At 41.6% G+C, this 16,798-nt stretch overlaps 2 protein-coding genes across 6 annotated transcripts; both read left to right on the forward strand.

Moving 5' to 3' along the window:
- The first annotated feature begins 34 nt into the window (after positions 1–34).
- pbxip1a (pre-B-cell leukemia homeobox interacting protein 1a) lies at positions 35–11,750 on the forward strand. Of its 5 annotated transcripts, none has more exons than XM_049602238.1 (11): positions 35–442; positions 1,687–1,814; positions 2,611–2,695; positions 2,824–2,879; positions 3,935–4,571; positions 6,554–6,790; positions 7,076–7,099; positions 7,766–7,809; positions 7,959–8,054; positions 8,232–8,412; positions 8,544–11,750. In XM_049602238.1, exons 2-11 carry the CDS (start codon positions 1,743–1,745, stop codon positions 9,593–9,595), a joined length of 2,484 nt encoding a protein of 827 aa, XP_049458195.1. In that variant the 5' UTR covers positions 35–442; positions 1,687–1,742; the 3' UTR covers positions 9,596–11,750. The 5 variants fall into 5 exon arrangements, with proteins under 5 accessions (XP_049458195.1, XP_049458193.1, XP_049458191.1 ...); XM_049602236.1 differs by lacking the exon at positions 35–442 and adding an exon at positions 561–864; XM_049602234.1 differs by lacking the exon at positions 35–442 and adding an exon at positions 562–869.
- Positions 11,751–13,534: 1,784 nt separating this feature from the next.
- On the forward strand, positions 13,535–16,625 carry s100a11 (S100 calcium binding protein A11). Its single transcript, XM_049602381.1, has 3 exons — positions 13,535–13,763; positions 13,853–13,999; positions 16,296–16,625. The coding sequence occupies exons 1-3, from the start codon at positions 13,644–13,646 to the stop codon at positions 16,422–16,424; spliced, it is 396 nt and encodes a 131-aa protein (XP_049458338.1). The 5' UTR covers positions 13,535–13,643; the 3' UTR covers positions 16,425–16,625.
- The last annotated feature ends 173 nt before the right edge of the window (positions 16,626–16,798 follow it).

Raw genomic sequence — 16,798 nt, forward strand, 5'->3', positions numbered from 1 at the left:
CCCAAAGAGATGCAAAACCCCAAAAAGATGCATAACGACAACAACAACAACAACAACAACAACAACAAAGAGACACAAAACAACACAAAAGAGACAATACAAACACAAAGTCTGTGCGTTTTGCTCCAGAGAAACCATGGGGCCTTTTGCATATCCTTGCCCAAGGGCCCTTTGTTGCATAATCCACCTATGACATGTAGTGGGTAGTTTTACACTGTAGTAAAGGATTTGGATACTTTTATCACTGCAATCTGCATATACAATAATCTGTCTGACACCGCAGGCTCCAGTTTTGTTTGTGAGGGTGTTATGTTGAGATGTTGAAGTAAATTTATCTAGCACAGACAAAACAGTTAACAGACTAATTTTAGAGAAAAGGCAGTCAGATGATGAAACCGATGTCCACATTGGAGCAACCGGAGTCGAGGGGCTGTCCACTGTGGTAAGTCCCGCAGATCAAATATAGCTCTGCAGACGTGTCAGTGTGCGGCTGGTCCTGGTAGCCTCTCCCTTCTGTGTATATATATGAACACGCATGCATCTTGAGGGCTAGGTTCACACATGAAGTTGTATTATTAAGAACTAGCGTCTATCACCTGCTACTTTCACCTGCGGACGTCAATCACGCTCGGCTGTGCGTCTTTTTCCTGACACGACACTTCTATCTGATTGGTCCAGCCTTGGTTCGGGGGCGGGAGCTCCGCAGCCTCTCCTGAAATCCCATTGGACGAGAGGCTCCTTGGTTTACGTGACGCAGCTTGGAATTCCCAAAGTTCCCAAGTTCACGGGAAGAGAGGAGCGTTGTTCATACTAAAAAACAAAACGTTTGAAGAGAAAAACAGCGAGCGACTGAGGTGTAAACAAGTTGGGTAAATAAAACGTCTTCTTTGTTTTTAATTTAATGGAGTCGAGCAGGTGTTTGAAGAGCGCTCGCGAGCAGCGGGGCCTGAGTGAGAACGCGGAAGAGTGGGAGTGGGAATATTCAGCCTACCACCCTTTGTTTACCATTACGAGTGAACCCTGAATTTGGTTGCTACAACAATTACAGCCCCTTAAATGTGTGTTTTACTCGTGCAAACCTGAAGCTTAGTGCACATAGTGTTCTCGACATGTGAGTATTAACCGCTGTTTGCTCGTGCCTGCATCAATGAGCCGCTCGTGTCTGGGGTTTGACCATTTTTGGTAATTTAACTGCCACACAGATTGACTGGATGGTTGGATATGAATGAATGGCTGGCTGGAAATAGCACTGGTGATGAATACAATGAGGAGATTCCTGTGTCTTGTGATTGAACCTTTTTTAAGCTGCGCAGCAGTACATTATGGATGCCAACACACCGTTACATAACTTGTATCAACGACAATCTGGTCTTTATCCCGTGTGTGCGGTGAATTAGGCTCCCAACGGTAACGGTGTTGCATAATTGTGCCCCTTAGACTCTTATTTACATAATCACCATCAAAATATTGCAAAAAATGAGACGTAGTTTGTCATTTTGTGTGTATTTTCATGCTCAGATCTGTGTCTACTTATGATTTAGGTAGTTAGCCTACCTATACCAACACTAATGACCATGTTGCAGTCAGATTACTACATCGAGATAATCCTGTTAACTCCCACAAGGCATGCAGTGTATGCATCAGACATGTTCAATGAAGACACGTTGTTTCTGTCGTCGTCTGCAGAAAATCATAAAGCTGAGTCTGCACCGTGCTGTGCCACATTGAGCCTGCAGAGGGCGATGTCTGACAACAGCAACAGCACAGGCAGCAGTGGGTCCTCCACCAACAGCTGGACACTCCTCTCCCCTGAGGTATGTCAGAGAACCAGCTCAGGAAACTGAAACTTGAAACTCTGGGTGCCTGGATATAATTTGGAGGATTGTCATTTCCCTTGCTCATGAATACAAGTTCATTTGAAGTATGGCAGGTCTGTACTTGCACCCCTGAGCTTCCCATGGTGATACAGTTGGGGTAATTTCATTTTTATGTGCAAGTATTTGTCCATAGCTGTCTGACAGGCTATAAAGGACAAACTATTTATATTGTAATAGGCAGAAGATCCTTTCTCAGTTTATCAGGTACACCCACCTGAGACTAATTTCATACAAATAAAACTGAAGGTTATGAAGGTTAAAGTGTCTGTAGTGTGTGGTGTTGCATTTTATTGCATTATTCAGAGAGGTAATATTTGCTCACTCCATTTATACAAGAGCATGCTTAATATGACAACTGAGTGTCTGTCACAAAGTTAAACAATGGAGAATCATTTATTAACACGTATAACAATCACATTTGACGATAACAAATCCGAAATGTAAGTGGAACTGTAATTTTTAGCTGCTGTTGTAAAGTCTTTCAGAAACTGTTATTCGAGAAATCCAACTCAGCATCTACTTCATTGTTAAAAGTGAAAAAAAAATTCCCACGAATCAATTACAGTGACAGAAGATAAACAAGACATATGGGTTTGCTTTCAAGCCCAGGCTTCTGTGCATGTGCATGCATGCCTGTAACGGGTGTGCATAAATGTCAAGGGCAAATGTTACCAACATATTCATGTAAATGCTTGTAGAAAGCTTCACCCCCCTGGGTCTTCTGACTCCACAGGAGGCAGCTGTTGAGAATGTTGGGCCAGTAGATGACGGCACTGAGAGCCTGGGGGATGTCCCAAGTCTCTCTGAGGATGTGACAGGTAAGTCAAGATCTGTGGCTACTGGCTAGGGTTGTGACATAAATTGACATTTAGGCCGAAAAGGCTACCTTTATACCAATTCGTTGGTTTCATATTTTAGTTTTAATGTTGTGTGAATGTTGTTTCAGGAGCTGCTGCGAGTGACATTCCAGTAGAAACTGTTCTGTCTGAAGAAGGCCATCAGGTTGGTACACAATAACCTATGCAATGATACATTCACGGCATAAATTATTTAAACAGATTCTGTGGTCCGATACATGTCCGATCATTTGCTATGCAATTGCTGTGAGAATGATCGTATCGGAATACATCTTTGTTTTTCCCATACATCCATGGTTTGGACTGTACTGCACAGGCGCAGATAACTCACCATACACTGTCGGAGCAGTCCACTGAAACCACAGAAGAAGAAACGAAAATGGACATCCTAAAGTTTTGCAGGAATTGTTCCGCTGTGAAACCCTCATCGTCGAGGCCCCATCTCCTCTGACTCCTCTTCCGCACCCACTGCTCTCTCCATAGAGCTACCAACAATAGCTGAGCTAATGCTATGGCCTTTGTGTTGCTTTGTTTTTTCACTCTCATCATCAACATATGAAGAGCTTTCATCCAACCTCCACAGCAAATTTTGGAGATGAAGCATGCTCTGCCATGTCATTCATGTTTTCCACTAATGCCTGTCTCGCCAACGCCCATGTGTGTGACGTTATTGCTTGCATGTGAGGGCAGAGACCCATTCACACGGATGTCACATATGGTCTCTGAAAAGTTGGACAGAAAGATCGGATCTGGGGATAACAATCAAAAGTTGAGCATTAAGCCCTGTAATGCTAACGTAGTCATCAAACTCCTTCTACAGTTATTATTATGCACCCATGTTTACAGGGCGAAATGTGTCATGGAAGTTGTAGAGATACACCGAAAGTATCCTCAGTAGACTGTGAGCCACATTTGATCTTGTGTTTTCAGTAAGGTAACTGGAAAACTGCCTCAGTCTTTTGATGCCAGTGCCTACGCCCAGCATAATTTGAGAAGTTGAGACCTGTTCTTTGGAAAACGTCACTTTGGGCAGCATAGGAAGTCATTGCATGAAAGAGAAGTACTGCAGACAATACAGACTGAGGGAACATGGATCCCCTAGGAAACAAAATAACACTTAATTGCAATGAAGGTCAAAAAAGATGAAGTCAAAGTATAACAGATAATTTTGTTTCCCTTCCTGACTTTATGTTCTTCCAGGTTTGTCAAGAGACCTCTCCAGAGTCCAGTTTGGGTCCCATCCCGTCTAGTCCAGTCCGGATGAGTCCTCTCCCACCCACCCTTCTTGATCCTCCAGACCTTGACATGGAGAGTCAGCCTCCAATCATCCATGACATTGTAACCAGCTCCCCCAGTGACAATGAGCACCTCGAAGCCACGCCCTTTGTCACCAACATTGATTTGGGGGCTCCACTCGATATTCCTGCTGCTGATCTCCTGACAGTTGAGCCAGAGGAGTCCTGCTCTGCTCCACCCCTGACTGAGATCCCTGTCTCTACAGAGCCAGTGCTTGACACGCCTGCTGATTTTGGGGAGACTCCTGTCTTCACTGCTGAACCTGAGGTCACTGTCCCCACAGAGACCATTACGGCCACTGATCCTCCCTCTCATGTTGAAGCTGATATCAGCTTTGTCTCAAAGAGCACAGAGCCCCCAAGCCAAGTCATAGAGAGCCTGGCGGCAGAAAGCCCCATTAGTGATAGTCCTGTGCCAGAGACTATTGGTTCAGTAGAGGCAGAGGAGGAGGAGGAGGAGGAAGCAGAGGAGGCAGCTGTGAAAAAGGAGGAGACAGAGCCATCTGAGACAGTGTTCCAGGATGAGAGAGAAGAAGACGAAGGTATGAGATCAGTCTACAGGGATATTTATGATGATATATGCACGATAAGTCAGGCTGTGAAACTGAGTGATCTTTCTTTTGAAGAAAATAATTAAGATGTAGTCAATGAGTATTCTCTACTACAGTGGTCTCCAAACTGGGAACTATTGTTAGGCTATTTTTCTTTCTTGAAAAATTGTATACCTTCAAAAATACAAATGAAACTGTGAGAGACAGAAACTATTGCTTTTAACCTGCATTCACACCAAATCTGGTGTTACAGCAAAAAGGCCACTCCTTACATTCATTTGAGTGTGGGTAGGACGTCGAGGGTGCAGCGATGGGGCTGCGTGGGGACAGATTCAACTTTTGGAGAAACACAACACAATGTTATGCTGCAGGGGCCAATCACATAACCGGCAATCAGACCAGAAAGATGCCCACAGTCCACAGGAACAAGTTATACATTCTGTCTTTATTGTTGAATATTATGGGGAGTAAAAAAAATGAACAGCTAGTGTGTACTGTCCTTTAAAGGAGAGTACTCACTTTGGTTGCGTGTGCAGCCATGTCTTTCTTTTGTGGCAGTAAAGACACTACAGTAATGATGAGCAAAAGGACACAGACAGACCTTTTAAGCCAACATAAACAAAATTACCGAAGACAAATACTCAGTTGTTGAGATGGGGAGTTTTCTTTCCACCCTCCACTCCCCCACAAATTGGCCATTTGTAAGTGACACTTCCACACAACCTTGCAGCTAATCGCTGCAACTCTAGATTTGGTGTGAATGCAGTCTAATAGATAACAATACAATCACACTGGTTCCTCCTAAATTTATACAGACATCACTTTAACAAGACAAAAATCTTCTGTTAGCTGCCTCTAGAGACAGCCATGTTCATTATGGCAGTTTGGCCACCAGCAGCTGGGAGATTGTGCTCTGCAACAAAGTAGACAAATAAAGTGAAACAAATAATCCATCACTTCTGAACACCTAATCTTCCAGCTAGCTTTCAGAAATGGAGAGCAGAGTCCATCTGCCGTGCGGCCCCCAGAGCAAAAATAAGTTGCTTGGCTCCCACTGATCCCACATTCCTCTCAATCTCTGTGCATTGTGTACAGTTTTTCTCAGCTGGACTGATAGATGGCAGCAGATATTCTGTTTGGTAACTTGATTAAACATACCTCAAATCCTGCTTCACATCTTCTCAAAGATATGGTGCACACTGTTTTGAGATTTCACATTTCCAGGGCCTTGATATCAGGTAATAAAGCAGGACCTGTTTTGTTATTATTCCAGCTTATATTGTGCTTTGGTAGTGCCTATCCCCAACAAAATTACAATTGATCATACTACCATGAACCAACTGCCACACAGTGAAGCTGAGGCTTATGTGGGCCCCTAGAGGGTCTTAGGCCCCGCTGGTAACACAGCCTTGAGCAAAGTAAGTGGTTTAGGCGTCTCTTTAATCAGCGCCAGTCAATAGGAGCAGGAAATGAGAGTCCTCTTGCAGAAGAATTGGTTAACATGTTTCTTATCTGTGTCACACTAGCATCTGGAGAGTGATATATCAGTATGACAGGGAGGCGTACACCCTGCTGAGAAAATGAAGAAAACCCCATGCATGAAATGACTGTTGTTGTAATTTAGTCAGAAAATGTCATCCGTTTCCACCGGCAACACTGACTTTTTTGTCACCCTTTTTTTTCCACATACTGTTTACACACTGTTGTGTTTTGCAGTTTGTGTAGTTGCTTAGATTCTGGGGAAGGCTGCCAGTAGATAATTATCATTTTGGTTCTGACACTTATGTAGCCAGAGATGTCAAGATGATTTGTTGGAGCGATTCTGGGCCACATTTGAATACATGTGGTTTGAGTTTAGGCTCAGAGTCATAATCTTTCTCAAGAATACATTATAAAATGTGATGGCACTCTGCTGTGTTGTTGCTTTTTCATGTTCAGGATGTTCTCCCCCTTATCATGTCTCCCTCTCATAGAACCATCCAGCAGTTTTGATTTGGGCGACACAAGCGGTTTTGACGATGGACTGAGGAGGAGGAATGTCCCCCCCTTTGAGGCACCAAGACCAAGAACATCAGATGAGGAAGATGAGGAAGAGGAAGTGGAGTTCAAGCTGGCCGAGAAGAAGGAGGAGGAAAAGCCATGGTTCTCCATGAACAAATGCATTGTGGGTTCTCTGATCCTGCTCTTCTTAGGTTCCCTCTTCCTCTCAGGTGAGTTCCTCTAACACATAAACCTAAACCTGCTCGCTTGCTTCTGCTTTTCACAATCCAGTACAATAAGAGGCACTACTTTGAGTCACATTTACTGTTACATCAGAGGTCTAACATTTTACAGGTGTATTGTAAATATTGTCAAAAAATGACATCATTACACGCTTGCTATTTTGACAATGGCGATATTTGCAGATTAGATAAGCACATTTTTTTTACTAGCTGTCAACAGTACATAAATGTCTGCCTTAAGATCTTGTTGACTAAGCTGCACTGTGTCAACAGGTTTCCTCTCTGACCTGAATAATGGTACGTCCAATACCAAAGATAAGACAGCAGTGTAAGCTTCTGTGCTAACTGGCTAACGCTCAGTAGCTTGCCTGAGCACTTATCTGGCCTGACACTTCATGCAGTGGCAGCAGAAAATGGCAAATAATGCACACTCTGAATGAATTGTACAATAACACTTTTTGTTAGTGTTTGGAAGGACTCACTGGATGTTCAGGGCACTAAAGTTGAGGGGAAAGTTAAAGGGACAGTTCATCCCAAAATTAAATCTACATATTTTTCCTCTGAAAAACTTAACAGTCTCTTTGCATAAATCACAAACTGGTTACTCAAGATAATCCACAGACCTTGCTGTGAGCAGTTTCATGTAGAAACTTTTTTCTTTGTACCGAACTACATCTGCCAACTGTAAGGATTGAAGGAAGAAGAATGTGTATTTTTGATTCTGGGGTGAAGTGTCCCTTTTAATATGGCTGGCAAATTGCTTGGTTAGGTAAATTAGGAATTTAAAACATTCTGCCTAAATAAATAGCTTCTGTGCACAGGTAGTGCCTGAGCTCGTAGAATGCACTTCACAACAAAAGCAGCTTGTGCAGCTGTAAGGCACTTTGGCAGCTGTATGTCAATAAAAACATACAGCCTGTTGCAAGACTTGTTTGAAAGACATGTCGCTTTCTTATTTAACAGGTGACTTTGACGGCTCTGACCTGAGTGATGGAGAACAAAGCCAGGTCTGTTCCTGTCGTTTCTTACTCCAGTCTGTGTCTGTACAGTAGTGTTAAAAGAAAACTTTAGTCTTAAAACTTAAAAGACACATGCTAAAGATAGGATTATTTAAAAAATCTGTGTTTTATTCATTTGCCAATGATTTTTACTCCAGGACTGGCTTAGCAGTGATCCACAGGATATGAAAGAGCTATTGGATAAACTGACACAGGAAAACCAGCAAATCGCTCAGCTAGAGGCTCAACTACGGGTCAGTACGCCATTTATATTGATGCTAATGATAATGTTTCACCCTTCTGTGATGTTTTAATGCATTGCAATATACAGACAGCACGTTTTAATTAAATATTTTTGATTATTTTATAACCTAGCTTGGATTACAGCACTTGTCTGCATTGTGAATGTTGCTATTTTTCTTATTTCTCAGTCTCAGAAAGAAGAACTTGACTTAGCGCTGAAAGCAGTAGCAGCAAGCGGTGATGAGATGGGTAAAGCAGATATGGAAAAAGAAAATGCAAAGCTGAAGGAGGAGCTGTCATCCCTGCCTGAGCTGAAGAAAGAGCTGGAGAGTCTGAGGTCCAGAGTGACCGAGCTCAGCCAGCTCACAGGTATGATGTAGCAAACATCGGGTACTATGATATGAAAATTGATTCTGCATAGTGCTAATCTTTTGACCTTTCTGATATAGTTAACCATCAAACCAGTCATAACTTTGATATCTTCACACAATCCTTCACAGCTGATCAAGAAATGCCCCCAGCTGCCTCAAGCTCAGCCCCTCCCCCCAGTGACAAAGATGGTCAGACAGACCAGAAAGCAGCTGGACCTGAGAGTAGGACGGACAAAAATGAGGGGGGCCGGCTGAAGGAAGAACTCCATAGACAGAAAGTTCTTCTGGAGGAGAGCAAGAAGAGGCTGCAAGGGATGAAAAAAGATGGAGGCGACAGGAAGCGAGTGAGGGATAATTTAGAGGCGATCCAGAAGAAGCTTTCTGAACAAGTAGAGAGGTGGGGCAAGAAGAAACCACAGGAGTCCAAATGGAAAGGGAACAAGGGCAAAAACAGTGAGCGGGACCACTGGAAGAAAGACGAAAAGAAAGAGTGGAGGGGCGAGAAAGATTGGAAGCACAGCAAAGATGGAGGATGGAGAGACAAAGAGGAGAGAAAGGAGAAAGAGTGGAAGCCTCAGAAGCAAAACTCTCACAAAGAGGCATGGAGGAAACACCAGGACGAGTGGGAGAGGAAGAAGGACGAGCGCAAAATGGACAGAGAGGAGAGGAGGAAGGAGAAACCGTGGCACAGCCGGCCTGGTAAAAACTCCCACAGCCACCATCAGCACCAGCATCAACACCAGCATCAGCACCAGCAGCCCCGTCAGCCTCACCAACACAAGCACAACGACTTCTGGGGAGACCAGGAGCAGAAGCTCAGACGCAATGTCCACCCCCAGCTGGGCTGCAGCTCTGTGGAGGACTGCGCCAGCAAGGAGGGCCTCTACCCAGTGGAGCTGCCCGAGTTTGAGGAACTGCTGGAGGGCTACCTGAGCAAGCTTGAAGGATCTTCACCTGAGAGCAAAGACAAGATCAGGAAGCTGACTGCAGAGTTCTTTGAGGATGGCGTGTTTATCCACGACAGGGTTCTTTTCAGTGACTTTGCTGAGGATGTGGCAGACATTCTGGAGGACATGGTAGACGTTTTAGATGACGGCGGGCAGAAGGACGACGACTCCCTGGAGGAGGAGATGGAGGAGTTTGAACGAGAAGCCCTGTGGAAGTTTGCAGCCACAGTTTAAATAGACAGAGAGGGGGAACTGAGTAAAAAAACAACGCTAAGAAACAGCACAAGTGGTGGTTTTATAGGACATTTCTTGCCTACATTCTCCTCAGAGCTGTAATTGTAGTAGCTTCTGGTACAGAGTGGTCGTGCCTCTCATAAATGTGTCCCTCTGAGTCTTTAATTATAAGCTAGACTTGTACTTGTCATTTTGGACTTAGTTGTTGTTACCTACCTCTGTCAGGTCATGCCTCCTAATGAGAAGTCCTTCAGTAATGTGTTGTGTGGATTTTCCTCTGCTATATAGTGTTTTCTCAATACGTAGTGCATGTTGCAGTTTATCATATGAATTCAAACTGAAAATAGTCAGATCACACGCAAAAAATGGCAGTTAAAGGAATACTTCACCCACAAAATTACCATTTGTGCATCCGTTACTTACCCAGTGTTACAATGAATTCCTGAAGAAAACTTTGTTTTTCTGGCACGCCTCTAAGGTAAACAAAGAATCCAAAAACAGCAAACAATTTAAGTCATTGGGGTCCGCATGTTAAAACAGCAAAATCATATCAAAACATCTGTTTACAAGCCCTCACACAATTCATGCATCATATATCCTCAGTACTTTCCAAACACATGCAGTTTCACTAAAACAGTAATATTTAAAACATGTCTGCATAAACAGTCGCACGCACAGATGAGTCGCGCGCCTTAACAACTCAGTGGAATGCATGAGCAGAGATCAAACGCACGCACTTGCCCGGGCTCGCTGCTCCTATGCAGAAGTGTCTTAAATGGTTAGGTTTTGGCTAAAATGCATGTGTTTGAGAAGCGCTGAGCATACGGCCGGATATATATGAGACTTTGATTATACTGCATGAGTTGTGTGAGAGTTTGTAAATAAATGTTTTAATATAGTTTTGCTGTTGTAAAACAGGATTATCAAAAATGTTTTTCATTCACCATAGAGGCAAATTTAGTGTAACAGGGAGTGTGTAATCAATTGATAAATGTATTTTATGGCTAAAGTATTCCTTTAAGGAGATGGTATTTGCAAAAATAATTCTGTTGGGCATCATTGCAATGATTAAATATATTCCTTAAAATTCATACAGTATTATATAAGTTGTCAGTCAGTGAAATACTTCTTTGTCCTCTGACTGTGTGAAAATAACCTACTACTGCTGCAAACAGGTTAAAACAAATGCTGAGAATTTTTTTTGCAGATACCATTTGCCTCAAGTCAGGTGTAGCTGTCTAATCCCAGAGGATGAGATCCCGGTTCTTTCAGTGATAAGAATCAGATCAGGTCAGACCAGTTTTGTGTCAGCAGCTCTTCAGTAGATTTGGGCAAACACACACGGAGCACTGTTTGAGAGCCCTGAGCGTTTGGTTTCTAGATTTCAAGGACTTTTCATCCTCCGATGAAACTGTCAGTTGACGGCAGATGTGCTGAGCAACCAGGAACCGGTTTGTGAAATGTCAGTGCTGCTCAAAAAAAAAAGCAAAAAAAAAAAAAAAAAAAAAAAAAAAAGCAATAGGACAAAGAGATAGCCATAGCTACATTTATGACTGCTAAAACCACTTCAGCACTTTTCTCAAACATTCACGTTTGCAGCAAAGTTTCTTCTTTCTCTTTTATGTTTTTTAGACCATTAGTTCTCTTTTTGTTATGTAGCCATGGGGACCTCCAACACATGATCTGGGTATCCCAGAGCAGTCAAAAAAAGTTAATGTGCCGCAAACTAGATTGGGAGACAAACCAGTACATATATTATTTCCAGTTTTCTCTTATTTTGTTAGCAAGTTGTTGTTAACATGCACACAAGTGATATAGTGAATGGTCAAATGAGGATGCTGCTGCATTTTCTTTTTCAATTTTAATTTTAAGGAGCGGGGCAAAATGTTGAAAAAGACTCAAAGCAAAGGAAGTATTGTAGAACAGCTCTCCACTGTTGGCTAGTCTTTTGAGACAATGGATTTTTGTTTAAGTGTTTGACTGTAGTCTGATTCGATCATTACGTTTTCCCTCTTTAGGTGGATGTGAAGTTAAAGTCGACAGATTGTGATTGTTGGTTCTCATTTTTCAACGGTTGATAGAAGCTTTGGAGTGTTTCTTGTTTATTTATTCTGTCAGTACACTGCAACTCTTTTCCTTTTTTTTTTTTTTTTTTAAACGAGACTTTGTCCAAGGCCATACACATTGAATGTGGAAATGGTGACGTTTTCCGTTACTGTGGTTTTCAGAGATTTAGTTTGCCAGCTACTGCTTACGTGCCTTTATTATTCTGAATATCTTAGATTGGACGAGAGGTCTTGGATTTCTTTTGCTTCGACAAGATTGAGAAGAGAAGTTTACACTGCTTACTGCTGTTTATCGGGCAGAGAATGAATGTCATAGGGTTTACACATGAAGTGTTGAACGGATTTTTTGTTCACGTTCTCTGCTGTTTGCACAGAGGAACTTTTTATTTTGAAAGTTTTTAGACCAAAGGGATCGGAAGAAAGCCTAATGTCATCAGATGAATCCTTTAATGAAACACGTTTATGAACGTTTAATCAATATTTGAGAAGTAGTTGTGTCTTTGTGGGACAGCAGTAGGGCTCTGTGCTTCCTGCTAATGTAGGAACTGGCTCTGATATGCATGTTACTGATCCCTGGACAACTGTATTGAAAATGTTTGGTCATTTTTAATTTCATCATCAGTCATGTTCTCTTTTAGGAAGTCACTGTTCAGTTCAATAAATTTTTCATCATGAAATATATAAAGTTTGTCTTTATTGAAACGCTTCATCCGATTCATAAGGAGACAGGATAAATCCCCTGCTTCAGAATGGAGCTGTTGTAGTACTGAAAAATTTACAGAGGTACCCAGACATGTGTGACTCGCAGTGTCTGACTCACACTCTGATGGGAAATGGAAGTGTTGGCATGACAGGCATCTATTATCACAGCTATGATGCCAAACTAAAATATTTACATCTAGATTAAACACCCAGGAGCAGGAGCTTACACGCTCACTGGCACGAACTCTCTTTGAGCCTGTACATGATATATGAACCAGCCAGTCAGTGGCTGACCTGATATGTGGAACGAGAATGTAAGCAACGATTGAGAACAATCAGTCACTACGAAACTGCAGCGAGAGCGCTTGTCATTCTTTGAATTCTACAAATAAGTCACCATGCAAGCATTTCTGCATGGGCTGGTATTTATCTCTGGGATTTCTTTCTTAGGGTGGAACATGGTTCTCAAAGAAGGTAACTGCAGCACATTATAAGCTAACAGACAATCTTGAGAAAGTTAAAATGCTAAAACAAAAAAAAAAACTTCAGCAATCCCTGATACGGTCATCCTCTTTCATCATGGGCGGATTATGAGACAGTGGGTCCCTGGGCTCAGATATGCAAAAGGTCCCACTATCTGTTCTACATAGGAGCAAGACACACAGACTTTGTGGTGGTTTCACACCTCTCTGTGGTCATTTTGTGTCTCTTTGTGGTTATTTTGTGTCTTTTTGTAGTTGTTTGTGTCTCTTTTTGGTCGCTTTGTGGCAGTTCTGTGTCTCTTTTTGGTTGTCGTGCCTGTTTTTGCAGTGCCCAGTAGGCCTGTTCACTAAGCCATCCATCACCATGGTCCCTAAAATGCTTTAAAATAAAAGTTACAATTTCTTTCTTTTTTTACACACATTTACTCCTGTAATCGGAAAGACTTACACATGAGACAGCGTGTGTGTGAGTGTGTGTCACCCTGAATGCCGCATTATTTGAGTCGTGTTTTGCATAAACTAATTACTGCTTAGACATGCATGATTCAGTCGCTTGATTAGAACAGCCTGACAGAGATCCAGACTGAAGGGGTTTTGTGCTATCCTCAGTACAATTTTGCCCTTTGAAGGACACAGTGGCAGTTTTTTTTTCTTCAGTTTTGTGTGTGTGTGTGTGTGTGTGTGTGTGTGTGTTTATGTAGTTGTGTATGTGTGCAGTTTTTTTAGTAGAAATCAGGCAGAGATAAGGTCAGCCTGCTGGATGGGGGCAGAAGAGGGCAGGTTAAGTGTTTTCCGCTGATGTGTGCATCAGTGAACAGAGATGAAGCGTATATATTGGGAGAGGTAATGGTCAGAGTGGAAGGACAAGGTTCTTGCTACCAGCTGTTAAACACGCCGCACAGCATCTCGACACAAAAGGTGAGACCACAACTTCTGCTTTTCTGCACAATTTGGCTAATATCTTGAGTGGAAACTGTGTGTTGAGGCTATTGTCATTTACTTTCCAGGTCTCAGCGCGAAGCATCATGGAATCTGCCATCTGCACCCTTGTCACCCAGTTCAAGACGTACGCTGGGAAAGATGGATCCTCCAGCACCCTGAGCAAAGACGAATTCTACAACCTAGTGTCCTCTCAGCTGCCCAACTATGTCAAGGTAAATCTAAGACGCTCTGTGCAAAGTTATTACAGTTAACTAAAACTTAATTAAAAACCAAAACAAGGTGTACAAAAAAAAATAACTGAAATAAACATAAAAACAAAAGTAACTAAATTAAAATAAAATATACAGGAAATGTCTTTAGTTTTTGTCAGTTTGGGGAAATTGGTCAACACAGCAAGCACAATGAGGCATCGGTGCAGGTGTTTATTTAGACTGGATATCTGCATGACTACAAAACACAAAGTTCTGTGTTTGTATTGTTATACCTATTCTGAACTTCTTAAATCTTGCCCCTGCCTCATATTATAATTTTAAAAAAGAACACTGAAATTTATAAAAACTAAACTAAAATCAGCAAAACTGCTCTGGAAACAAATTTAAACTAAACTGAATAAAAATAAAAACTAATGAAAAATACAAAACTATATAATAACTCAGCTCCTGAGCCACTTCCCTGCTGATTTCTGTCTTGTTTCTATCTGACTTTGTATCCTGGGCACTGACAGCTTGATATCAAAGAGACTGTAGTTCATGATGCAACATGTCTTCAGCCTCTTGAGATGCCACTGTAGATATTCATTCATTCAGTCATATTACTGTGGGTGTATTGTTTTTAGATACAACTCCACTGCTATCTCCATCCTTAGTTTTAAGTGGAGCGTGATCCACTGGGTAGCCAAAATGAAAAAATCATCAACTTGTATATCTGCATAGGAAAATACTATGTACGTGTATATTTCATACATTATTATAATTACCACAGTACCACAGTTGTATTTGTATGCTGCATGTTATTATGAGGTATCATGCTGCAACATTTAAATCAATATACTAGGGCTGCAGCTAAAGCTGATTTTCTGTGTCAATCTACTAATTACCTTTTCCCATTACTTGATTAATGTATGGAAATGTGTATCAAGGGTAAAAAAAAAAAAATATATTTAAATTGACACTTTATGATTTCCAGCTGTCTTAAAATTACATCATTTGTCTGGGAAAGAAATTAATTTACAGTGGTATAAAATGGAAGAAAGCAAGTAAATGCCATATTTTATAGCCAATCATATGTTTAATAGTTTTAATTGACAAATCACTTAATTGATTAAAGGGGCAGTTCACTTCAAAACCAAAAATACATATATTTACTCTTACCTGTAGTGCTGTTTATCAGTACAGATTGTTTTGGTGTGAGTTGCTCAGTGTTCGAGTTACTGGTCATAGAGATGTCTGCCTTCTCTCCAGTATAATGGAACTCGGATTGTGGTGCTCCAAGCGCCAAAAAATTTTTAAAAAATTTTAAAAAAACTCAACAGCAACATCTCTTTATAGAAATCATGATCCGGTTGCTCAAGATAATCCACAGACCCTGTTGTGAGCAGTTTCATGTAGGAACTATTTTCTCTCTACCGGACTACATCCGCCATCTGTTAGCACACACTGAGTTAGCTAATGTTACAGGTCAGCCAAGGAGGACGCCATTATTGTTTACAATTTATGCTGTAACGAAACAAGCCTCACGTCCATGATTAGATGCATGCTTCCTTCTGGAGGGTGATACGGTTGGCGAATGTAGTTCAATAGAAAGAAAATAGTTCCAACATGAAACTGCTCACAACAAGGTCTGTGGATTATCTTGAGTGACTGGGTCATGATTTCTTAAAGAGATTTCTGGAGTTTTTTTAAATGTATTTCTTTTTGTCATCTAGTGACATCTAATTCCATTATATTGGAGATAAGGCAGACATCTCTACAGGCGATATCTCCAACACTATGCAGCTCATGTCAAGACTGATACATACTGTAGCACTAAAGATGAGAGGAAACATACGTATTTTTGATTTTAATAGTTGAACTACCCCTTTAGCCGATGATCAAATTTGTCACCAGTTAATTCAAAATTTGTAAATTTAATGTTGGATTACATATCTATGATCATAGACAGGAAATAATCATGTTTTACAAATAAGTCAGACACAAAGATATATGAATTGCACACCTTTACAACTCATATTGACTGAACGCATTTTATTTTTGACTTTGTAAGTGATTGTGTTTGAGTCCCATTTCCCTATGTTGTCCACTGATATACATAACATATAATCAAACACAAACACAGTTAAAATATGCAGGATTTTATCATCAGAAGGCATTGTGTGGCAGTAAATGAATTTGTGCTTCAGTTATATTTATTACTACACTCAGCCATTAGATGGCAGGACAGTCTTGCAGAGTAAGCACACTTGTTTGCAGCTCACACTGATCAGGGTCCCCTCTCTGTGATCACCTACAGAACGCCAGCGAACCCGGGGCCAACGAGGAGCTCATGGGCTCGCTGGATGAAAACAACGATGGGGAGCTGACTTTCTCCGAGTTCTGGCAGCTGATTGGAAAACTGGCGAGCAAACAGGGGGGCTTTTAGTCAGTACAACTCGCCATCTTCTGTCAATATGTGGTTTTGAGCAGATTGTGCAATCGGCTCAATTGAAGCTGTCCGACTGTAAACTCAAAGGCATTCGAATTCTTTTATCACTCCACCAGTGCCACATGTGTAACTCTTTAGTTAACCATTTGTTGAACGCAGGGAACTTTGAATTAAAGGCTTCATTGTCCTGAACCCTCAGCCACCAACACTCTGTCTCCTGTCATTCATTCACCACATTATATGATGTCCAGGCACCCACATTTGAGCGGGAGTGTATTACAGCCTTGATTTAGGAGCCTGTAATCCTATATGCGTTACTGCTGCCACAAATACACCATCCGGACCATATCTTGTTCCATAGAGCCTCATAA

Source organism: Epinephelus fuscoguttatus, linkage group LG17, assembly GCF_011397635.1.
Source record: "Epinephelus fuscoguttatus linkage group LG17, E.fuscoguttatus.final_Chr_v1".
In the NCBI taxonomy this organism is placed as follows: domain Eukaryota; kingdom Metazoa; phylum Chordata; class Actinopteri; order Perciformes; family Serranidae; genus Epinephelus; species Epinephelus fuscoguttatus.

What these genes read in the sequence shown, in the direction of transcription:
- pbxip1a (XM_049602238.1), top strand. Translation starts at nt 1,743, where the DNA reads ATGTCTGACAACAGCAACAGCACAGGCAGCAGTGGGTCCTCCACCAAC. An exon ending in TGAGAGAGAAGAAGACGAAG is followed by an intron (nt 4,572 to 6,553) that starts GTATGAGATCAG and finishes TCCCTCTCATAG; the next exon opens with AACCATCCAGCAGTTTTGAT. An exon ending in AGGTTCCCTCTTCCTCTCAG is followed by an intron (nt 6,791 to 7,075) that starts GTGAGTTCCTCT and finishes CTGTGTCAACAG; the next exon opens with GTTTCCTCTCTGACCTGAAT.
- s100a11 (XM_049602381.1), top strand. Translation starts at nt 13,644, where the DNA reads ATGTGTGCATCAGTGAACAGAGATGAAGCGTATATATTGGGAGAGGTA. An exon ending in ACAGCATCTCGACACAAAAG is followed by an intron (nt 13,764 to 13,852) that starts GTGAGACCACAA and finishes TTTACTTTCCAG; the next exon opens with GTCTCAGCGCGAAGCATCAT. An exon ending in AGCTGCCCAACTATGTCAAG is followed by an intron (nt 14,000 to 16,295) that starts GTAAATCTAAGA and finishes GATCACCTACAG; the next exon opens with AACGCCAGCGAACCCGGGGC.